General features: G+C 36.4%; 1 protein-coding gene across 1 annotated transcript in view; it reads left to right on the forward strand.

The window, feature by feature from the left end:
- Window positions 1-22284, forward strand: part of LOC106089449 (uncharacterized) — a 198283-nt gene that overhangs the window by 102676 nt on the left and 73323 nt on the right. The window contains exon 2 of the mRNA XM_013255300.2: window positions 14024-15477. Coding sequence (XP_013110754.2) covers window positions 14367-15477 — 1111 coding nt within the window. The 5' untranslated portion in view covers window positions 14024-14366. The remainder of the gene's footprint in view (window positions 1-14023; window positions 15478-22284) is intronic.

Genomic DNA, 22284 nt, shown 5'->3' on the forward strand with positions numbered 1-22284 from the left:
CATTCATGGAGTGCAACAGCGTAAATGAGAACAACACAAGGCAAGCGAATATAACGCCAGAGTTGGTAGTTAGTAGAACTTGGTAAGGCATCTTTATTATTGTGTGTGTGTGTGTGTGTTTGCAAAGCACTTACCTCTAGGCAAGATGTTCATGAAATGCTCTAGGAGCAAAAGGCAAATAACAGGCAAGAGTACAACCTCATCATCTGCTGTTCCAAATAGAGACTTTCGAAAGTATGAACATGAGCACATGCTTCATGACTCCCTCCTTGCCTTTCCCTTAAACAGCAACTAGAGATATGTTGTTTTTACCTCAAATTACTTGTTACAGAAGACACACGAGAAGCAAATTTAATTTAATTTGTTGTGTCCAAAGTTGAGATGTACAACGAGCTATACAAATTGGTTTGGCCATAGGGGATGAATAAGTGGAGCTTTCAAAAAAAAATCTTAAGACAAATTAAAAACCATATCTAATGTTATTTCCCTAAAAATCAGAATTGTACATAAAATGTCCTCAACTTTAACAGAAAATAGTCCCTAGACAATTTATAAGGCCTCTTAGGTTTGATTTGGTATAAAAGGCAGTCTAAGACACATTTAGACAAAAGTCCCCAGCCTTATTAAGGCATTGAAAACAACTGCAAAATGGTTCTGAAGTTCTCGCCTAAATATGAACTTACCTCTGTGGCAAGGTGGCCTCCAGACTTATGGCATGGCTTTTGCGTACCAATCAGAATTTTACATTAACATGTCCCCAAAGTAGCCCGCTAAGCATGTCCCCAAACTTTTTGAGGGATAAAATCATGTATAATGCGAGTATAATTAAAATGACCTTAACGAGAATTGAATTAAAAGGGAGAAATATGTTAAAAACAAGCTGTCCCCAAACCTGTTAGGGAAGAAATAGTGGTATATGTAAAACAAATCATGTCCCCAAAGTTATCGATTAAGCATAACCCCGAATCTGTTGCGGGTATAAAATAATGGGTATTGCTAAAACAGTTTATATGAACCAAATAGGAATTGAAGTAAAAGAGTTTAATGCGTTGCAAAAAAACATATTGATCCTCAGGGTTTAGGAGAACAAAACATGTCCCCAAACTAACCGGTTTAGCATGTCCCCAAACATGTTGCGGAAACAAATTACAGGGCCAATCTGGAATTAAAATAACTCCTGTTGCGGAACAAGGTTGCGGAAAAAATCATGCTTTAAGTGTAACAAACAGAAATTGCAACAAACTTGTCCCCAAAGTAAACAGTTAAGCATGTCCCCAAACTTGTTGTGGGTACAAAATCACGAAAAAAACCAGGAAAAAAATCATGGTTTAGGAGAATCAAGCATGTCCCCAAAGTAACCCGTTTAGCATGTCCCCGAACATGTTGCGGAAATAAATAACGGGACCAATCTGGAATTGAAATAACTCCTGTTGCGGAACAAGTTAGCGAAAAAATGCATTCTATATGTGTAGCAAACAAAAATTGCACCAAACATGTCCCCAAAGTCAACGGTTAAGCATGTCCCCAAACTTGGTGTGGGTACAAAATTACGGATATTGCAAGAAGAGTTTACTGGAGAGGAGAGGAATATGTTACAAAAAATCTGTGGCTAAATCTGTTGCGGGAAAAACCTTATATCGCGATTTTACCGTCAACAGTTTTGGGAACACGCATAGCCGGTCACTTTGGGGACATATTTTTTTCCATTTCTGTTTTTTACACTTATACCATGATTTTTTCCGCAAATGGTTTGGAGACAAGCGTTGTTTCAACCCCAGCTAGATTTATATGTTTAGGGACATGCCAAACCGATTACTTTGAGGACATAATGGGTTCTCTTAAACTATGTTTTTTTTTTTCTCGAACCAAATATGCCCCCAAAGTAACCGGTTAAGCATGTCCACAAACATGTTGCAGGCACAAAATCAAGGATATTGCGAGAACAATTTGCATAAACCATGCAGAAATTGAAACTAAAGGAAGACTTTTGTATACTGCTAAACGCCTGTGGCTCAATCGCTTGCGGGAAAAAATAATGTCCCCAAACTCTTTACAGGCACAAACTTATGGATATTGTGAGATTTGTTTACATAAAGCAAGAAGAAATTTAAACAAAAGGCAGAAATATATAAAAAAAAAATTTTTTCACAAACCTGTTCCGTCGTAGTTTAAGTAAACCACACAAAAATGGAGACAAACATGTCCCCAAAGTAATCGTTTAAGCATGTCCCCAAACTTGTTGCGGACACAAAATCTTTGAAATTGCGAGAAAACTTTTCATGGACCAAGCAGAAGTTGATACAAAAGGGAGAAATATATTTAAGACCCTTAATCAACAGATCGGTCCATACGAAAACTATAGGCAAATTTGACAAGATTCGGACCATATTCGGGCAATAAATGCGGTTTTTATAGGCTTTAGACCATTAATCGGTTATAGACTGATTTGGACCAAAATTGGTAGGGATGTTGGAAGTTCAAGTTTCAAAGATTAAGTTTTTAGGAAAATCGGATAATAATTGCTTCCTCTAGAGGCAGGAGTCATAGTACAAAATTTCAACCAATTCGGGTAAAAATGGCTACCTCTATTGGCTTAAGAAATGAAATCGTGAAATGAAATCAGAAGTCATCGTAAAAGACTTCAGCGAATTCGTATAAGATTTACGCGTTTTTATTTTAGATAAATTTCTAAAATATTGCGCCCTCTAGAGGCTTACATGTGAGCTATATCAGGTTATGGACTGATTCAGGCCATATTTGGTCTACATGTGGGAGGTCTTTGTAGAAATCATCGTGGAAGACTTTTGCGAATTCGGAAAAGAATGGCGCCCTCTAGAGGCATAGGAAGTCAAATCGGGAGATTGGTCTATATGAGAGCAAAATCAGCTTATGAACCGATCTGGGTCATACTTGGTATAAATGTTGGAAGTCACAGCAGAGGTCATCGTGCAAGATTCAGGTTATGGACTGGCTTGAATCATAGTTGGTCCAGGTGTTGGAGATAACAGCAAAGTTCATCGTACAAGATTTCACCGAATGCGGATAAGAATGGAGCTCTCTAGAGGCATGGGAAATGAAATCGTGAGATCGGCCTATATGAGAGCTATTGTATATCAGGTTATGCACCGATCTGGGCCATACTTGATATAGATTTTGTAAGGCCATACTTGTTATAGATATTGTAAGTCACAGCAGAGTTTACCGTGCAAGATCTCAGACAATTTGGATAAGAATGGCGCCCTGTAGAGGGCGATTTATGTGAAAGCTATATCAGGTTGTGAACCAATTTGAACAATACTTGATTTAGATGGTGAAGATTTCTGCTGAAAAGTTTTGCTCGCTCTTGAGGCTCAAGGAGTCAAATCGAAAGATAGGTTTATGTGGGAGCTACATCAGGTTATTGACCGATTCGGACCATGCTTGATATAAATGTTGGAGGTCAAAGCAGAAGTCATTTGTGAAAACTATAAAATTAATCGGATAATAATTGCGCCCTCTAGAGGCTAAAGTCTCTTTTTCCTCAACTGTCAGCATGTTTTCCGATCAGATAGGCAACTGTCATGGCAGACACAATAACTGAGACGTCAATTTTAGCCAGCGATAGCAGAGCGGTAGACGTCGTTAAATCTAGATTAGGCCACATAATTTTAGGGAGTGTATATCTCCGTAAGCCAACGAACCATCTCTCGGACACAGCTTGTAATTCAATCGATGATACATCATCAGGGGCTGGCGACTTAAAGGAGTAGAAACTGTTTATCGCCCAAAGGATGTTGGACCCAGACACAATTTCCCCGATAACCTCTGAAGAATATATACCAGCGACAACCACTTCTGGCTCTAGGATTTGCTCTGGGCCTTTCTCAGCTCGCCTTTGTTTTTCCTTTCACCAAATTATCTAGAAATTATGGATTTCCTAACTTAAAGCTTCTTTTTCCAACTGCTATTGTCACTCCTTTGCAACTGGTAGCCATAAATAGGCCTTCAATGTTTGTAACTAAGCCCTTAGGTAGTACACTTTGCTTTTCACTCTACGAATTCGGCACTCAACTTTAATATGACATTCGCAAAACTGGAACACAAAGGCCCCTTGAAATATCAACAAATGGCTGCAGGGCAACGTCATCATCATCACCATCGCCATTGCCACTGCCAACACCAGCTGTTCTACTGAATGCAAAATTACTAAAGGAATAACCCCCCTGCGCCTTTATCCTTTGATACCTGCGGCAGATACAAGCAAAATATTTCTTCTAGTCCAAATTATTCTTGTCAGTAGAAGCGAAAACAAAGCATATAGAAAAATTTAATTTGTCTTGAACTTCATGGCACACTTTCAGTTGAATTTAGTTGAAATTAAGACTAAAGAGCCCTGAATATACAACGAAAAGTAAAAGTTTTAACTTAGATTCATTAAAAGCATCTAAGGAAAACTTTGTGATAGGAAATTTGTATAGAAATATTTTATTTCATAATTAATTAAATTGTTTTTATGAAGCAGCAGCACTGGGTGGAGACTTTGCGATAGCAAAAGCAACTTCAAAACTAGATTTCATTATGCACACATTTAAAGTTGTCGCCTATAAGTATGCTTTAATAAATGAAAACTTTGCTTTCAAAAACAAGCAGATTTTTGCCTAGTCTTTTAATTAAAATTTATTAAGTCCCAAAGTTAATTATTTTTTTCTTTTGTTTTTTTAGTGACCAAATGTCGCCCTCTACGCCCTTTAACCATTTTGTCATACTTATTATGCGAATTTCCATATACCACCCCCTCACTCATTTTCAAGCAGCTGCAACAGCTGTTGAGCTCAGCCACTGAACATGTTGCTGAAATGTTACAATTAGCCAAGCGCCAAGCTACAACTTTTGTTCTTAATTGAATAAATTTTATTTAGAAACTTTGGCCTGTTTTATTTATGTCGCCGTCTAAAAGTATGCTTTAGTAAATATCAACAAATATCATTAGAACAAAATGTTGCCATGCCTTTAGGTAGATATAACAACAAGAATGAAAATAGAACTCTGAGAGCTATTGCTGCTAAGTATGTCAAGTTTGTATTACATTTAGCTAACACAATAAGGGCAGACCTAATTTAAAAAATTAGTCTGCATTCAGAGAAATCACCAAAGCGGAGGCATCGAATAAATTAAGAAGCCGAAAAGTAGGCTTTAAAATTTTAAATTAGTGAAAATTTCTATGAAACAAAAAAAAAATTTGGTAAATTTTTCGTTTAAATGAAATTTGAACAAAAGTTTATGGTGAAAGTTAGGTTTGAAGCAGGAGGCAAATAGAACAGAGAAAAAGATTGGTTGGAGTGTTATAGAGGGCCAGGAAGTTTCTGTGCAGAATTGGAATGTATTGATAAGGCCTTTTGGTTGTGCAAAATGCTTTTGAAGGATGCCGCCGGAACTTGCTCTCTGAGGAGGGAAGCCGGGACTTTTGCCAAAAACAACCAGGAGACAATGGAACTTGAAAAAATGAACCATGAAAAAACTTCTGCCCATAAAAAGGAGGCCCCTTATCATTGACCTTGAACTTGAATCGAACAACACTCATTGATATGTGAGAAGTTTGCCACTGTTCCTTAATGGAATGTTCATGGGCAAATTTGCATTTCCAACCAGCAAGCTATAGAACTTTTGATGTGCAGGTAGTTCGAGGCACCCAATGGGAGTTCGGTGATGAAAATATCACAATACTCACAGAAGCTGATCTCATCGGTGATAGTGTTGAAGAGGAGAAGATAATGTGGGAGATTTCCACTTTTAGGACTTAAATCACCCGGAACGGACGAAATTACACCGGCACTAATGCAGAAATCACTTAAAATTACCCTGCTATGGCTGAAATGGATTTTTTAAGCAACCTTGGCATGGTCGTGTACATCAAGGGTATGGAGAGATCAGGATGGTCTATCTGCCCTAAGTCAGAACTTTTGCCAAGAACAACCAGCAGATAATGGAACTTTTGAAGAGGCATTTCGAGGTAATAAGGAGGAGTTCGGTGATGAAAATATCACACTACCCACAGCAGATGCCTCTACGGAAAATCTCATCGGTGACAAGACAAGATAATGTGGGAGCTTTGCACTTTTCACCACTTATATCACCAGGATCTGACGGAAATATCCCGGCACTACTGCAGGAATCTCTTAGAATTACCCCGCTATGGCCGAGACATATTTTGAGAGCAACCATGGCATGGTCGTATACTCGTATACACCAAGGGAATGGAGAGATCAGGATGGTCTTTCTACCCTAAGGAGTGAGGTTAAGACTTTTGCCGGAACAACCAGCAGACAATGGAACTTTTGATGAAGAGGCATTTCGAGGCAGTCAGGAGGAGTTCGGGTGTTTACACTTGTTAGCACTTAAATCGCTCGGACTGGGCGGAATTATCTCGGCACTACTGCAGGAATGCCTTAAATGTAAGCCGAAGATATACTGGAAGGCCCTCACTAAAGTTGTGCGAAGACGTCGAGACGTCCCTTTTTGGATTATAAGGCACTGTTAACAAAATGAAGTTAGATTCGCATGTCGCTGTCCAGAACCCCCCAGGGGTCCACCCGAACATCTCTCAAGGAAGAATTATTTGATATGCCGCAGTATTATCAACGCAAACTAGCGAGAGAGTGGTCGTTGGGTGCGTTTCAAGGGGATCGGCTCTAGGAGGAGTGTTTTCAAGGGGTTTTTAGAAATTCCAAATGCACGAAGTGCTTTTGGATCTTAACAGGGATGGACGAAGTCAAATTACTGTCAACCATTCAAGAGGTCATGGAAAGGTTACTGAGGAAACTGTAGAGAAGGACAATGAGCAATGGGTTGAGAAATTGCCTAAGGAAAACGTAACTCTTGCTCTTTATAAGATAAGAAGATTTTAGATTACCTTCTCTGGACGGCATGCAAATTTATGAACCCGGTCATCCATTCTAAACTGTACTTGAAAAAAAATACGAGGATACATACACTAAAGGCATTGTGAAACTACACCTATTGTCTAGCAGCAGGTTATTCTGCAAGAATCAAATATGATTTACTGGATGTACCCGGCTATTATGAGTCCCATGCCGAAATCACGAAAGCATTGAGATCTACGTCGAAGGCAGGTTTCAAACTCCTACCCTTTTGAGGTCTATCCTGGTAAAGGAAAACGGAGAAAACAACCGAAAAACACTTCAAACACCAAGGGAAAGGGTACTTAAGCAACTCTTTCCCAAGAGAAAGGGTATTAAAACTACCCTTTCCCAAGGGAAAGGGCATTAAAATTACCCTTCCACAAAGGAAAGAGCATTAAAACTACCCCTCCTCAAGGGAAAGGCTATTAAAACCAACTTTTCCAGAGGAAAAGGGTACCCAACCTACCCTTTCTCAAGGTAGAGGGTACAAAAACTACCCTTTCTCAAGGGAAAGTGTACTACCACTACCCTTCCTCAAGGGAAAGGGTACAAAAACTACCCTTTCTCAAGGAAAAGGGTACTACCACCATTCTTCCTCAAGGGAAAGGGTACTAAAACTACCTTTGCTCAAGGAAAATGATACCAAAATTACCCTTCCTCAACAGAAAGGGTAAAAAAAGCCACCCTTTCCCAGGGTTAAGGGTACTAAAGCTACCCTTCTCTTACTAAAGCTAGCATTAGTACCATTTCCCTCGGGAAAGGATAGCTTTAGTACCCTTTCCCTTGGGAAAGAATAGCTTCATGAAAATATTTGTTGTGTAAAAATTTCGTAAAATTTTAATGAAAAAAAAAATTTATTTTAGTTAAAACAAATCAAAATATTTCGAAAAATTTCAAATTTCCATCAAAAGTATTGCAGTTTTTAACTTAATCATAAATCTTTTTCCTCAACATAGACTTTCGATTTGAAAAATCCCTAATGCCAACATTTCGCCTAATGGCATGCTTTAAATTTTAAAAAGGCCATGCACAACGTTAAAACCAAAATCCAATATTGGCGTTTGCAGCAACTAAGCAAGTGATGTTTTCTGGCTACATCCTAAGAATGTTACTTCACCTAATAGCCCTCTCTCCACCCCAACACCAAACAGGTTTTAACTTTTTAACAAATCCTTAACCTTTGCCCACATTTTTCATGGCTTTCTATCTGAGCGCCTCTAGTAGAGTACCGTACGGACAAGTATTGCTGTCATTGTTGAGTTTATGTGGCCTGCATTAAAAATCTTGCTGCTGTTGTTATTGTTGTTGTTCTACTCTTGGATTGTGTTTTATTTTTAATTACATGCTTTTAGGCTCTTTTATGCTTCCGGTGCGTAGCTGCAGTTGGGGATATGGAAAGCCCAACTACCTGAGTGCGGCATTTGGGGCCAAGTTCCTAACAGCCTGGCTTTAGACAGTTACTTTCGCTTTTTGCCCACTCGAAACTGATATACTCAAAAACATTTACATCATACGCCTCAAAGTATGCAGCGAAAACAAGGTTTCAAGTATATGGCCACATAATGAAAATTCAGTTCAGTAGCAGCAGCAGTCACATGAGAAGTGCCTGGCCTATAATAGAGTTGAGGCATTTAAGTTTATCCCTGCTAGCCTACCTGTTTTGCATAACAACCATGCACAGTAACAGCAATGGCCATTTACATTTCAGTATAGAATGAAGCACAAAATTTGTATGCCCATGGCTTATTCATGTGCATCTTCCCTCCTTTTCCCATGGCCATACTGGCAACTGCGGTAAAGAGAGAGAGAGAGAGAAAAAATCATCTTGTCATGTTCTGACAATTGCCAACATGAATAACAGAAACAGAGTTAGGAATTTTACACAATTTACTATTTGAATTGCAAACATGCAAAACTATGATTGCCTACTTTTATGCTGCTATGCATTTTACAGAGAAAACAAAAACACTTTATGGCTTTTTAGAGAGTCTACTTTTGGGCTTCACTTGAATGAATAGATGTTACATTTCCTTTTGAGGTTTTAAACACATCCTAGGCTCTGGCATTTTGTGTGTGGTAAGTCTTTTGCAAAATTTTTCTAGATAATTAAAATTTGGCATACTTTTAGGCAGTAACATAGATAAAGAAGTTTAAGGTTCAATAAGATCTTGAAAGGATTGCAATATACATTTAACTAAGAGATTTGAGATATACAATGTAAGCTAAATGAAAGAGCATAAAACCGCAATGCATTTTGGCTTTAGTTGTTCACATGAAGATGGAAGCAAAATTTAAAGCATACATTTGGGCGAAATATTTTCAATGAGCCTTTTAGGAATGTATACAAGGCTTTGGCATTTTAATAGAAATCGTAAAATTGAAGTACAGATTTTGCTACTATAATGAGTAATATTGCTTTTTATGGTTAACATATTGGCAGAGAGCATAAAAGCTCTTTGCCTTGTAACTTCTAAAAGGAAACAAAATATTTGAAATAATAAAACTGTTGATGTAAACAAGACTAAGTAGAATTGAAATTTTTCAATTAATTTTAAGTGTTGCATAGAGCTTAGATGTAAGGTGGTTAAAACTGCAAAAATATAGCATACAATCAGGCAAAAAATTAATACAACATTTGGAAATATGCTCCAGTATACTGCAATACTTTTGAGAAACAATCTATGCCATACAAAATATTATCAAATTACTTTGAAAACAATTATTGCTAAGAAACAATTACTATAAAAAAGATTTTCTAGCCAGCCTAAAGGTATGCCATGAATTAATGAATATTATGATGGCGTCACCTAATACCCCACAAAGTCTGCTCTTAAGTTCTATAATTATATGTTAAATAAAACTTTTTCCAATGCCCTTAATAGGAAATTTACTTGGCTAATTGCATTTGAATTAGTAATGAACAAAGTTTTATTGTCAACGCCACAGGTAAACAAGAGCACATCATTATTGGTATGGTACTAATTAAATAAGTTCTTGGAAATTGTGTTACTTGGGCAATAGAAATAAAAGTATTTTTTACCACTGACCTTGGAATTGTTATTAAGTTGTATTCAAAGGAATTCAACTTGAGCATTTATTGAGTATATTCTCAATAAAGTAAATGGCTTACAAAATTAATAACAATAAACAATAATTGTGGAGGTGAAGGAGTGGGAACTAACTCTTTTGCCTTTTCCCCTACTAAGTGAAATTAGAAAAATATTCAACCCAGCCCTTCTTCAATGGCATTTTAGTTGGTTCTGTCCCCAAAGTTAGGCGAAGGTATCGGTTCCCAAACTTAATGCGGGATGATGATCCCCAAACAAAGAGAATAGAGCCTCTAGCCTCATATTTTTACGTGGTCCGTTTGTCGTAAAATTTTACACAAATCACTTTTTTGGTCCAACGCTATTGATTTTATACGAAATCGGTTCAGATTAAGATATAACTCCCTTATGTATCTTTCGTCCGATATGGCCTTTTAAGGTTTTAGTGACCACAATTTCCGTACGATCTTTACAAATTTCGGCATAAGGTGTTTTATTTGACGTCCCAATATGTGTGCGTAAATATAGCTCTCATATACATCTTTTAGTCGTTAAACGCTTTTAAGGCTGCAGTAGCCACAAATAAGATCCTATCTTAAAAAAAACAAGCAATGTTCTAGTCCATATTTCAAAAGGTATAAAAAATTTAAGTCTGCTTAGATTTAGACGCAGGTTCTATGTATTAAAATGTTTAAAATGAGTAGGTAGACTCATTGACGTAGGGCATTACATAGTCGGCTGCATCCAACTTTTGCCTTTCTCCCAGATTTTAGTTCGAACCCAGTACCAATCCAGCCATCGATGCACTTCGCAGTTTAGCAGGACAAATAAAAACACTTCCTTTATCTAACACAACACCTTGAGTACCTTATTTAAACAAAAATTTCATATATATGTCTATTTAAATTATAGTGCCTACTTTTAGGTGTTCTAAAATAAAAATTTTCCGCTTTGTTAAGCAAAAGAAAATCAAAATGTTTGTAACGAACGGAAAAGTTTGTTATTTGTATTAAAAAACAAGTTAAAGCCTGCTAAGTTCGACTGGGCCAAATCTTATACACTCTCAGCCATGTATCGAATTTGTCCAGTTCTTTGGCCGATATAGACAAACAAAGTATAATGGATAAGAATTGCAATGCTGTTTCAGCTATACCGAGTTACGAACCGATTGCGCCCATACTTGGTTTAGCTGTTGGAGACCAAAGTGGAATTCATGGTGTAAAATTTCAGCCAAATCGATAATTGCGCCCTCTAGCGGCTCAAGAAGTCAAGATCCCAGATCGATTTATATGGAAGCTATATCTGGTTATGAACCGATTTGGACCATACTTGGCATAGTTGTTGGAGGTCAAACCACCAAATTTCAACCAAATCGGAGAATGATTGCGCCCACTGGAGGTTCAAAAAGTCAAGATCCGAAATCGGTTTATATGGGAGGTATATCAGGGTTATAAACCGATTTGAACCATGCTTGGCATAGTTGTTGGTGGTCAAACCAAAACACCTCATGCAAAATTCCAACCAAATCTGATAAGAATTGCGCCCTCTAGCGGCCCAAGAAGTCAAGATCCGAGATCGGTTTATATGGGAGCTTTATCAGGTAGTGAACCGATTTAGACCATACTTGACCGAGTTGTTAAAAGTTAGAACAACACACTTCATGCTAAATTCCAGCCAAATTGGAAAATAATTGCGCCCTCTATAGGCTCAAGAAGTCAAAATCTGAGATCGGTTTATATGGGAGTTATATGAGGTTAAGGAACAGAGTTAGGCCATACTTTGCAGAGTTGTTAGAAGTTAGAACAAAACACTTCATGCTAAATTCCAGCCAAATTGGAAAATAATTGCGCCCTCTAACGGCACAAGAAGTCAAGATCTGAGATCGGTTTATATGGAATCTATATTAGGTTATGAACCGATGTCAACCGTACTTGGCAGAAATGTTGGAAGTTAAAGTAAAACACTTGGTGCCAAATTTCAGCCAAACCGTAAAGAAATGCGCCCTCAAGAGGCTCAAGAAGTCAAGATCCGAGATCGGTTTATATGCGAGCTATATCATGTTATGAACCGATTGAGACCATACTTGGCAGAGTTGTTGGAAGTTGAAGTAAAACACTTGGTGCCAAATTTCAGCCAAATCTGAGAATAATTGCGCCCCCTAGAGGGTAAAGTTGTCAAGATCTGAGATCGTTTTATATGGAAGCTTTATCAGGAGCCGATTTGGGCCAAACTTGGCAGAGTTGTTCGAAGTCAGATCGAAACACTTTATGCAAAATTTCCGCCAAATCGGATAAGAATTGCGCCCTCTAGAGGCTCAAGACGTCAATATCCAAGATCGGTTTATATAACAGCTACACCAAAACATGGACCGATTTGGTCCATTTACAATTCCAACCGACCTGCAACAAAAACAAGTATTTATGCATAATCTAAAGCACTTAGCTTTTCTCCTTCAAAAGTTAGCGTGGTTTCGACAGACAGGCGGACAGACATGGCTAAATCGACTAAGAATATCAAGCCGATCAAGAATATGTATGTACTTTCTTGGTTCTCAGAGGGTTCTCTAGAGGGCGAAATTTTGCAGAAATTTGGCACAGTCACTGTATCTATGCCGGCTAACAAATGTGCCAAATATGCTCTGAATCGGTCCATAACCCGATATAGCTCCCGTATAAACCAATTTCCCGATGTTACTTTCTTAACCACTGGAGCGCGTAATTGTTATCCGATTAAGCTAAAAATTTGCACAGTGACTTCTTCTATGCCCTCGCCAAATATGGTCTGAATCGGTTTATAACCTGAAATAAATTCTAAAAGCTTGTCAAAGAAATACTCTTAAAAAAAGCATTGCCTATTTAAAGGGTTTATTACCTTAGGATAGATAAAATATTATTATTTTGCTTGTTAAGCTTTTTCATTAATGTTTTCTTGTTCCACATATGTATATCATATCATTTCTTTATAAAAAAAAAATTCGTGAATATAGGGTATACTTTTAGGCTACAGAAAATTTAAAAAAAAATTGTTCGATTATTATATTTTTGTGGGAAAGTTAACACGGTTTACATTGTTTATACTGTTTTGAACAATTTCTTAAAAAAAAACACAAAAGAATTTTCTAACCTTTTTTAAAATGTTGCCTACTTTAAGGCTTTACAACTGTTTTATGCTCCTTATGGCTCTCACAATTTTCTATACATTTTCTTTAAACAATTTTTCTATAGTCATTTCTTTTTTTATTTTTATACAGAGATTATTCACGAGAAATTTTCAAAACTACTTTAAAAAAATATGTTAAATTTTTTCTGCCTACTTCTAGGCTAAACACTTTACAACATGCTTAGAGATGTTTTGCTTGGTATTATTTATTTTTTGTGTGTAACACCAATTAAATTGATTTCCATTTTATTTCAGCTTTTAAACAAATTCCTAAAACTCTTGTTCCAGTGCTAATTTATGTTTGTTCATAAAAATGCTGCCTAGTTTTAGGCTTCATTTCTTAGAAACAATTCTTAAGGCTTTTCACACTTTTTTTGCTGAAGCTTACCTTGTTCTAGAAATTACATTGAATTCCTGTTTTGTTTTTTTTTTTCCTAAAAATAATTTCCTTAATTTATTTTCCTATTGAGTTGAGGATTCTTTTTCAAAAAAAAAAAAAAAAAACATTGCCTACCTTAAGGCTTTTTATATTTTGAACTTTTTTAAGTTCAACTTAAAAGTCTTTCAATTTCTTTCTTTTAATTTCTTATACTAATCCAATTACTTTGGGCTCTTTATCGAAGCGCAAATAATTGGAAAATTTCTACAGTTTTGCTTTCCATTTTTCATTTTTGTAGGAAGCAAATACAAAAAAAAATACAAAACTGAACCAAAACTTCCATTTAGCAATGTGATTGTCATTTACGGGCCAAATTTAACACACAAAAAAATGAACAATATCGATTTGTTAGGATCTTTGAAAATCCTCTATAGTCCAGTAGGGGGCGTTGGTGTGAAAAATACCTTCATCCAATTATGTGCAATAAAACTAATTGCTTTATTTTTTTCTGATGTTTTCTTGCTTTTCTTTCATTATAGAATTTCACGGTCCATGAAGTTGCACAGCCAAAAAATAACAAAAACACAAAAAACCCAAAAAAGGAAGACTGACCTGCTGCTGGGCCCAGAGTACACCACAAACAAAAGCACACTAATGGGGGAGGAGAAGAGACACAATTTTAATCACTTTCCATAATAAACGAAAACGGAAGAAAAACTGCCAGCAAAACCGGAAAAGAAAAACTCAACCCAAACGAGGGACTGAAAGACACTCCGGAAACCTGGCCATTATCAAAAAGGAAACAAGCATAACCAACGTTAACCCTCCCACATTGATGGGTGCGCTTTACCCAATGACCACAAATGCAAAACTATTGCCAACATGAATATGGATCCCTCGCAGCATCAACAATACTCCCTGGTCTCTGGAATACCGGCACCCCCACAAGGCTCATCCTCCGCAAACTCGCTATGCACCACGGCCATGTCGTCTTCCCTCAACTCCAGCGGGGAGTATGTAAATGTACCCTCATCATATGTGACAATAGGCATGATGCCACCACCACCCACCTCTTCGGGTGGGTCCATGATGGCCACAAACATATCAACGCCCAACTCATCGACAACGACATTTAAGACACCTTTGCTGCCCATGCCCACCTTGGAAGACATTGAGGGTGGCCTGGGCCCCAGCAATACAGGGCAAACAGGCATGCCACCGGGCATTTTGAAATATCCCACGTCAACGTCAAGTGCGGTCATTATGCCTCCACCACCACAAGGCATGGGACCGGGGCCACCACCACCTCCATCAGCTTCCTCCATGACAGCACTGACATCGCCTCCGCCGCCTGTTGGATCCAATATGTCCTCGCATCATGCCTCCTCACCCCTAGTATCAGCTGCACATATGTCAATACCACCGCCACCTAGTAATTTATCCTTGGGTCCAACCTCGGCAGTGACGGCCCTCCCTACCGGCTCCTTGGTGGATGCCTCAACATGTGGTACCCTTAAGAGTTCTGCCAAATTACAAACACCCGCCAACCTGAATGCAGCAGCAGCAGCATCAGTCGCCTCAGTGTCAGTGTCATCATCAACATCTGCACCCTGCGCCGCCTCAGCCATTGCGGTGCCCAGCAATTGCACCAACATCAACACACCCAGCAGCAGTACAGTGCCTTTGAATCTTCACAGTACCACTGCCAACTCCAGCAAGACAAGCAGTAGAAGTAATTTACATCACCGACCCGCCTCACCGAAATGTTGCTCCTGCTTTGGTGGTGGTGGTGGTTCATCGTCGTCAGGGCCAAACAATCGAGGAGGACGTAACTCAACCAAATCCTCATCGATATCAATGAAATCGTCGGCCAACAACTACACGCACAAGAAAGGACACAAAGGCCATAGTCGTCGCAATGTGCAGACCTTTTGGTCGGCTGTGCTAACCAATTTGGGCATTTGTGCTTTATTATTGGCCTATACGCTTTTGGGTAAGTGTACTCTTTTAGAGTTACCATTTCTTTAAATAATGAAAAACAAAACTCATGATAAACGGCAAGGAATTAACGCATTAAAAAAAATTATTTTAAAAAAAGTTGCACTACTGAAAAAACGATTCCAAATTTTAAAAATTTTCAATTTTGAAAAAAATTTAATTTAGAAAAAATTTTAAATTTTGAAAAAATATATCTATTTAAGAAAAAATTGCCTGCTTTTAGGCTGAAATTGTGTTGCATACTTTTGGAGGGGGAAATATGGGGCAAAAGGCAGGCACAAAAAGTATTTCAACATATTTTTTGTAGAAAAATTAGTCAACATGGTATCTCAATTTTAAAAAAATTTTCAAATTTGAAAAAATTTTAAATTTTGAAAATAAAATTTATTTTGAAAAAATATTCAATTTTGAAGAAATATTCAATTTTGAAGAAATTTTAAATTTTGAAAAAATTTTAAATTTTGAAATCATTTTCAACTTAAAAAATTTTTAAGAAAAGCATTTCAACATTTTTTTTTTTCAGAAAAATTAGTGAACATGGTATCTCAAATTTGAAAAATTTTCAATTTTGAAAAAAAAAATTATTTTGAAAAAATTTATTTTGAAAAAATTTTAAATTTTGAAGAAATTTTAAATTTTGAAGAAATTTTAAATTTTGAAAAAATTTTAAATTTTGAAAAAATTTTAAATTTTGAAAAAATTTTAAATTTTGAAAAAATTTTAAATTAAGAAAAATTTTCAACTTAAAAAATTTTTAAATTTTGAAAACATTGAAAATTTTAAAAAAATTTTCAATTTTAAAAATATCTTCAATTTTGAAAAAAATTTTAAATTTTGAAAACATTTAAAATTTTGAAAAAATTTAAAATTTTGAACAACCTTTCAATTTTAAAGAAATGTTGCAATTTTGAACAAATTTTCAATTTTGAAAAAATTTTCAATATTGAAAAAATTTTAAATTTAAAAAAAATCAATTTTGAAAAAAATTTAAATTTTGAAAAAAATTTCAATTTTGGAAAAAAATTTCAGTATTGAAAAAATTTTAAATTTTAAAAAAAATTTAGTAATTTTTTAGAAAAAATTGCCTGCTTTTAGGCTGAAATTGTGTTGCATACTTTTGGGAAGGAGGAATATGGAGCAAAAAGCAGGCAACAAATATATTTATGTGTCTTTTTTGTAGAAAAATTAGTCAACATGGAATTTTTATAAAAAAAAAGGTTATTTTATTTTGCAAAATTTTGCTAAAAAAAATTTCCGTAATTTTCATTGACAGTTAAAATTTTATTTGTTTAGAAAATCTTGTCTTAAACGATTTTTAAAGAAATTTTTTTTTTCAAAACCGTATTTGTATAGGAAATTTTTTTTAAAAAATTTCATTTTTATAGAAAGTTTTTAAAAAATATGTTTTGTGTTGGATTTATTTGTCCAAATTTCAAAAAAATTTCATACTTCAAAAAAATTTTAAATCGTAAAAAATTTTCAATTTTAAAAAAATTTTCAAATTTTAGAAAAAATTTCAATTTTAAAAAAATTTTCAATTTTAAAAAAATTTTCAATTAAAAAAAATTTTCAATTTTAAAAAAATTTTCAATTTAAAAAAAAAAATCAATTTAAAATAAATTTTCAATTTTAAAAAAAATTTTCAATTTTAAAAAAATTTTTCAATTTTAAAACAAATTTTCAAATTCTAAGCAAATTTCAATTTTCAAAAAAAGTTCAACCTTGAAAAAATTTTCAAATTCTGAAAAAAATTTAAAATTTTGAAAAATTTTCAAATCTTGAAAAAATTTTAAGTAAATTTGGCTTTCTTTTTCTATTTGCATCTCCGATCATTGAGCTCGTCTCGAAAGAGAAACAAAAAAAAAATTGTAAAATTTTCAAATTTAAAAAAAAAATTCAAATTTTAAAAAAAATTTAAATTTTAAAAAATTGTGGTCTATAGTGGCTCACAAAGTAAAATCGGAAGAGCTGTGTATGTGGGATCGATATCAGGTTATGGATTAATCCGTCCAGATTCAGACCATATTTGTCATGTATTCTGAAGGTCGTAAAAGATGTCGTTGTACAAAATTTCAGCCAAATCGTATTTGCATTGCGCCCTCTGGAGGCTTAAAAATATTATCAGGAGATCGGTTTTTATGGGACCTATATTAGGCTATATAGACCGATTTGAACCATATTTAGCACAGTTGTTGGAAGCCATAATAAAACACCACATGCAACATTTCAGCCAAATCGGTTAATAATTACGCCCTCTAGCGGTTCAAGAAGCCAAGATCCCAGATCGGTTTATATGGGAGCTATATTAGGTAAAGAAACGATTTGGACCATACTTGACACAGTTGTTGGAAGCCATAAAAAAACACCTCATGCAACATTTCAGTCAAATCGGATAATAATTGCGCCCTCTAGAGGCTAAAGAAGTCAAAATCCCAGATCGGTTTATATGGGAGCTATATCAAAACATGGAACGATTGGGTCCATTTACAAACCCAACCGACCTACACTAATAAGAAGTATTTGCGCAAAATTTTAAGCTTCTAACTTAACTTCTTCTGAAGTTAGCGTGCTCTCGACAGACAGACGGACGGACAGAGCTAGATCGAAGGCAAAATATTAAAAAAAAAATTTCATAAATGTGATAAAAATTGTGAAAAATTCTTAAATATTTGTGCATCGAATTTTGAAAAAAAATTTCAAAATTCATAATTTTCAAATTTTTCAGACATTTTGGAAAATTTTTACATTTTGAGATTTTTTTTCAAATTTTGAGAATTTCTCTCCAAAAATTTTGCCTCGGTTGCAACCCTGCCTTCCACTGCCCCACGTCCACCTCCCAAAAAGGCCAACGTAGTTTTAGACATTCATATGCATGACCTTAAGTTGGCGCACAAGAAATTTCAGAGCTAAAGGCAGTGTTTTCGTTTCATAAAATATTTCCTTTTCCTTTCATTTCTTACTCGTCTCCTCTTTCGTTTTTTTTTATTTCGTTGTTCGTGGTGATTGAGGCGAATGGCAAATATCTGGAAGGCATGAATGAATGATGTGCGGCCTAAAACTGCCTTAAGTTATGGCATATTTCAGAGTCCCTTTCAATTTGGGTCCAACACTTGCACACACTCACTCACCCATACAACACTTTGGGATAGCAGGATACTTGGGTGGTAGGTAGCAAGTAATGTAAACATTGACTAAAAACCACAATTCCAGGAAGCAACCAAACATCCCACCCTCTGCTACAACAGCTTAATACCCTCTGACAAAGTAACAATAACCAAAATGCCTCTATACATAGGCATACAGATATACTAAAGAGTCGACTTCAACCGTATCAGTGCGGTTTAGTGAATGGTCGGTCGTTTTCCCGTTGCCATTGAGCACCTAAAAAATTTAATTAACAACAAACAAGTTTACATATTTTATTGAAAATCGTGCCCAGCATAAAATGCAGAGTATACTTTTAGGCTGAACTGAACCTTAATAAAATTTGACAAAGACTTAGGCCTCACCATTCCTCCGCCACAACAATACCGAACAAACCCAACGTGCATTGTTTATGGCCGTATGGTCGTATTGTTTATTGTAAACAATCAAAAAAAAAAAAAAAAAGAAAAGTTTAGATGTTGGCAGAGGAAGAAGGCAAATAAAAATCTGCCATAATGCATCAACGACATGCGATGTAACTGCGCAAACAATAATCCAAAGGCAATTTGAGGTAAGCTTTAAGGGCTTATAAACCTGGTTGCATTGCCAAAAAAAAATAGGGAAATATGTAACTTTTATTGCACAAACTCTTACATGGGGTAATATAATTTCCTTAATATAATTACGCAAAACGTTGTAAGTTTTATGTCTTAAGAAGAAAAACAATTGCCTACTTTTAGGCGGACAATGTGTTGCATACCTTTTTGGAGGGGAAAATCCATGGGACAACAGTGAATTTTAACATGGAGGTGATAAGAGAAGGGAGAAAAAAAGGCTAGTTAAATAGAATGAACACAAAACCAAATGAATAAAAGAATAGTTCAAAAAATTTTCTCAAAAAAAAAAAAATTTTTTTTCAGAAAAAATTTTTTCTAATTTTTATTTTATACAAAATTATGTAAAAATTTCATTTTTATAGAAAACGAGCCGAACCAAATTCGTGCCACTGTAGCCCATGTCCGTCTTTGACGCTGAACGCCTGCGTTCGAATCCTGGCGAGAACACCGAAAAAGTTTTAAAGCGGTGGTTATGCCCTCTTAATGCTGGCGACATTTGCGAGGTACCATGCCATGCATGGTCATGTACAAAATTCTCCCCAAAGAGATCCCAAAAAGGTCCCTTATCATTGAGTTTAAGCCTAAATCGGAAAGCACTCATTGATGTGTGAGAAGTTTGCCCGATTAGGGAGGTATTTTGAAGTGGGTGACCCCCAAACGCATGACTCTTCAATTGCATATTCAATTTCATTATTTTCTCTCAAGCACCTTTCGTTTGAGCCTTATATGGTCGTGGTTGGTCTATATATACATTTGCCGGGTTTTGTATAGCCCCCGAGGCATCTGAGCCCAATAATATAAACCGTATTTTGTTTAAGGTGTCCAGGTGATACCAATCTCCGATATCTGGTTTTTTTGAAAATTAGGGTAATGAGAAGTGCTTTTTAGGGGAGGGATGGCACCTCAGACATTTCGCCTCAAATATCATAATTAAATTTGAGTGTTACTCTCAAATCCCTTTAATTTGAGCCCCATATTGCCATGGTCGGTAAATATGAACCGAACTGGGGCGGGCACCGGCACTTTGCCCTGAAAACAGATTTCAAATTCGTTCTTTACTCCCAAATACCGTTGATTTGAGCCCTATATTCAGTTTGCTTAAGGGTGCTTTAGGGCGTACCCCCAAATACTTGGCTCCATTCTCCGTTTTCTACTCTCAAATCTCTTTCTTTGAGTCCCATGTTCTCATAATGGGTCAATTAACCTATTTGACGTTTTTTTAGGAGAAAAAGCCCCAACTAGACTTGGACGCAAATTTTAATGTCGTATTCGCAATCTACTCCCAAATATCTTTCATTTGAGTCCCATATAGCCATGGCCGGCTAATATGCCTATTTGGGAGTATTTGAGGGTGGGACGACCCTTTCTTGGACCTAATTTTTTATACCATATTTGTAATCTACTACCCAATACTTTTCATTTGAGTCCCATATTGGCATGTTTAGAGGAGTTTTGGGGTTGGGGCGACCCGTTGGGTACTTGAACCCCAATTTTAATACGATATTCGTTTTCTAGTCTCCAATACCTTTCATTTGATACCCATATTGTCGCGATCGGTCCACTCTTGATTTTGGGTGGTGTTTTGGAGATAAGGGGGAGGGTCCGCCTCCCTTCCGATATGTAAAAATTATAAAGCCTATGTTTCATTCCAGACAAACCTACACAATTTCCTAAAATTTTAAGAAAATCGGTTCAGCCGTTTTTGATTCTACGGAACAGACAAAAATCGAGTCCCATATATTCGTCATTGGCTAATATGCCCATTTGAGGCGTTTTTGAGGGGGTGGGGTGACCCCCTATACTTCCATCAGATTTTGTATGCCAGATTCGTAATCTACTGCCGAAAACCTTCCATTTGAGACCCATATTGATAGGAACGTTCAATATGTTTGTGTGAAGGAATTTTGGGGTTGGGGCGGCCCGATGACTACTTAGGCCCAGTTATTAATGCCATATTCTTATTCTACTCTCCAATACCCTTCATTTGATACCCATATTGGCTCGGTTCACTTTTGATTTTCACGGAGGAGGGTGCGCCCCCTTCCAATATCAACAAATTATATAGCCTTCACCTCCTTCCTGACCATATACGTAATCTCCTCCCGAATACCTTTCATTCGAGTCCCATATTGTCATGATCGTCCAATAAATGTATTTTGGTCGATTTTGGGGATGTCTTTATCGGCCCACTTTTGATTTTAACGGAGGAGGGTCCGCCCCCTCCAACATCAACAAATTATATAGCCTTCACCTCCTTCCTGACCATATACGTAATCTCCTCCCGAATACCTTTCATTCGAGCCCCATATTGTCATGATCGTCCAATAAACGTATTTTAGTCGATTTTGGGATGGGGCGACCGTCCAGTCACTTGGACCGAATTTTTAATGTGAAATTCGTACTCTAATCGTGAAAACCAGCCACCCAGTCAATTGGACGGAATTTTTAATGTGAAATTCGTACTCTAATCATGAAAACCTTTCATTTAAGTCCCATATTGTCCCGATCGGTGCAATTTTATTTTTGGGTAGTGCGTTTAGGGTTAGGGGGAGGGTCCGTCCCCCTTCCGATATTGAAAAATTATATGGCCTATGTTTTCCTCCAGACCAACCTACACAATTTGTGAAAATTTCAAGGTAATCGGTTGCGCCGTTTTTATACCCACCACCATAGGATGTGGGTATAAAAACGGACCTTGCTATACCGACTCAAAATGTCGAGACGATCAAGAATGTATATACTAAGACCCCTAAAGTATATACATTCTTGATCGTCTCGACATTCTGAGTCGATGGAGCAAGATCCGTCCGTCTGTTGAAATCACAATAGCAGTTGAACGCGTAAAGCTAGCAGCTTGAAATTTTGCACAGATACTTAGTATTGATGTAGGTCGTTGGGTAATGCAAACGGGCCATATCGGTTCATATTTAGATATAGCTCCCATATAAACCGATCTCCCGATTTGACTTCTTAAACCCCTGGAAGCCTCAATTTATGTCCGATGTGGCTGAAATTTTGCATGTAGTGTTCTGTTATGACTT

Source organism: Stomoxys calcitrans, chromosome 4 (assembly GCF_963082655.1).
Source record: "Stomoxys calcitrans chromosome 4, idStoCalc2.1, whole genome shotgun sequence".
In the NCBI taxonomy this organism is placed as follows: domain Eukaryota; kingdom Metazoa; phylum Arthropoda; class Insecta; order Diptera; family Muscidae; genus Stomoxys; species Stomoxys calcitrans.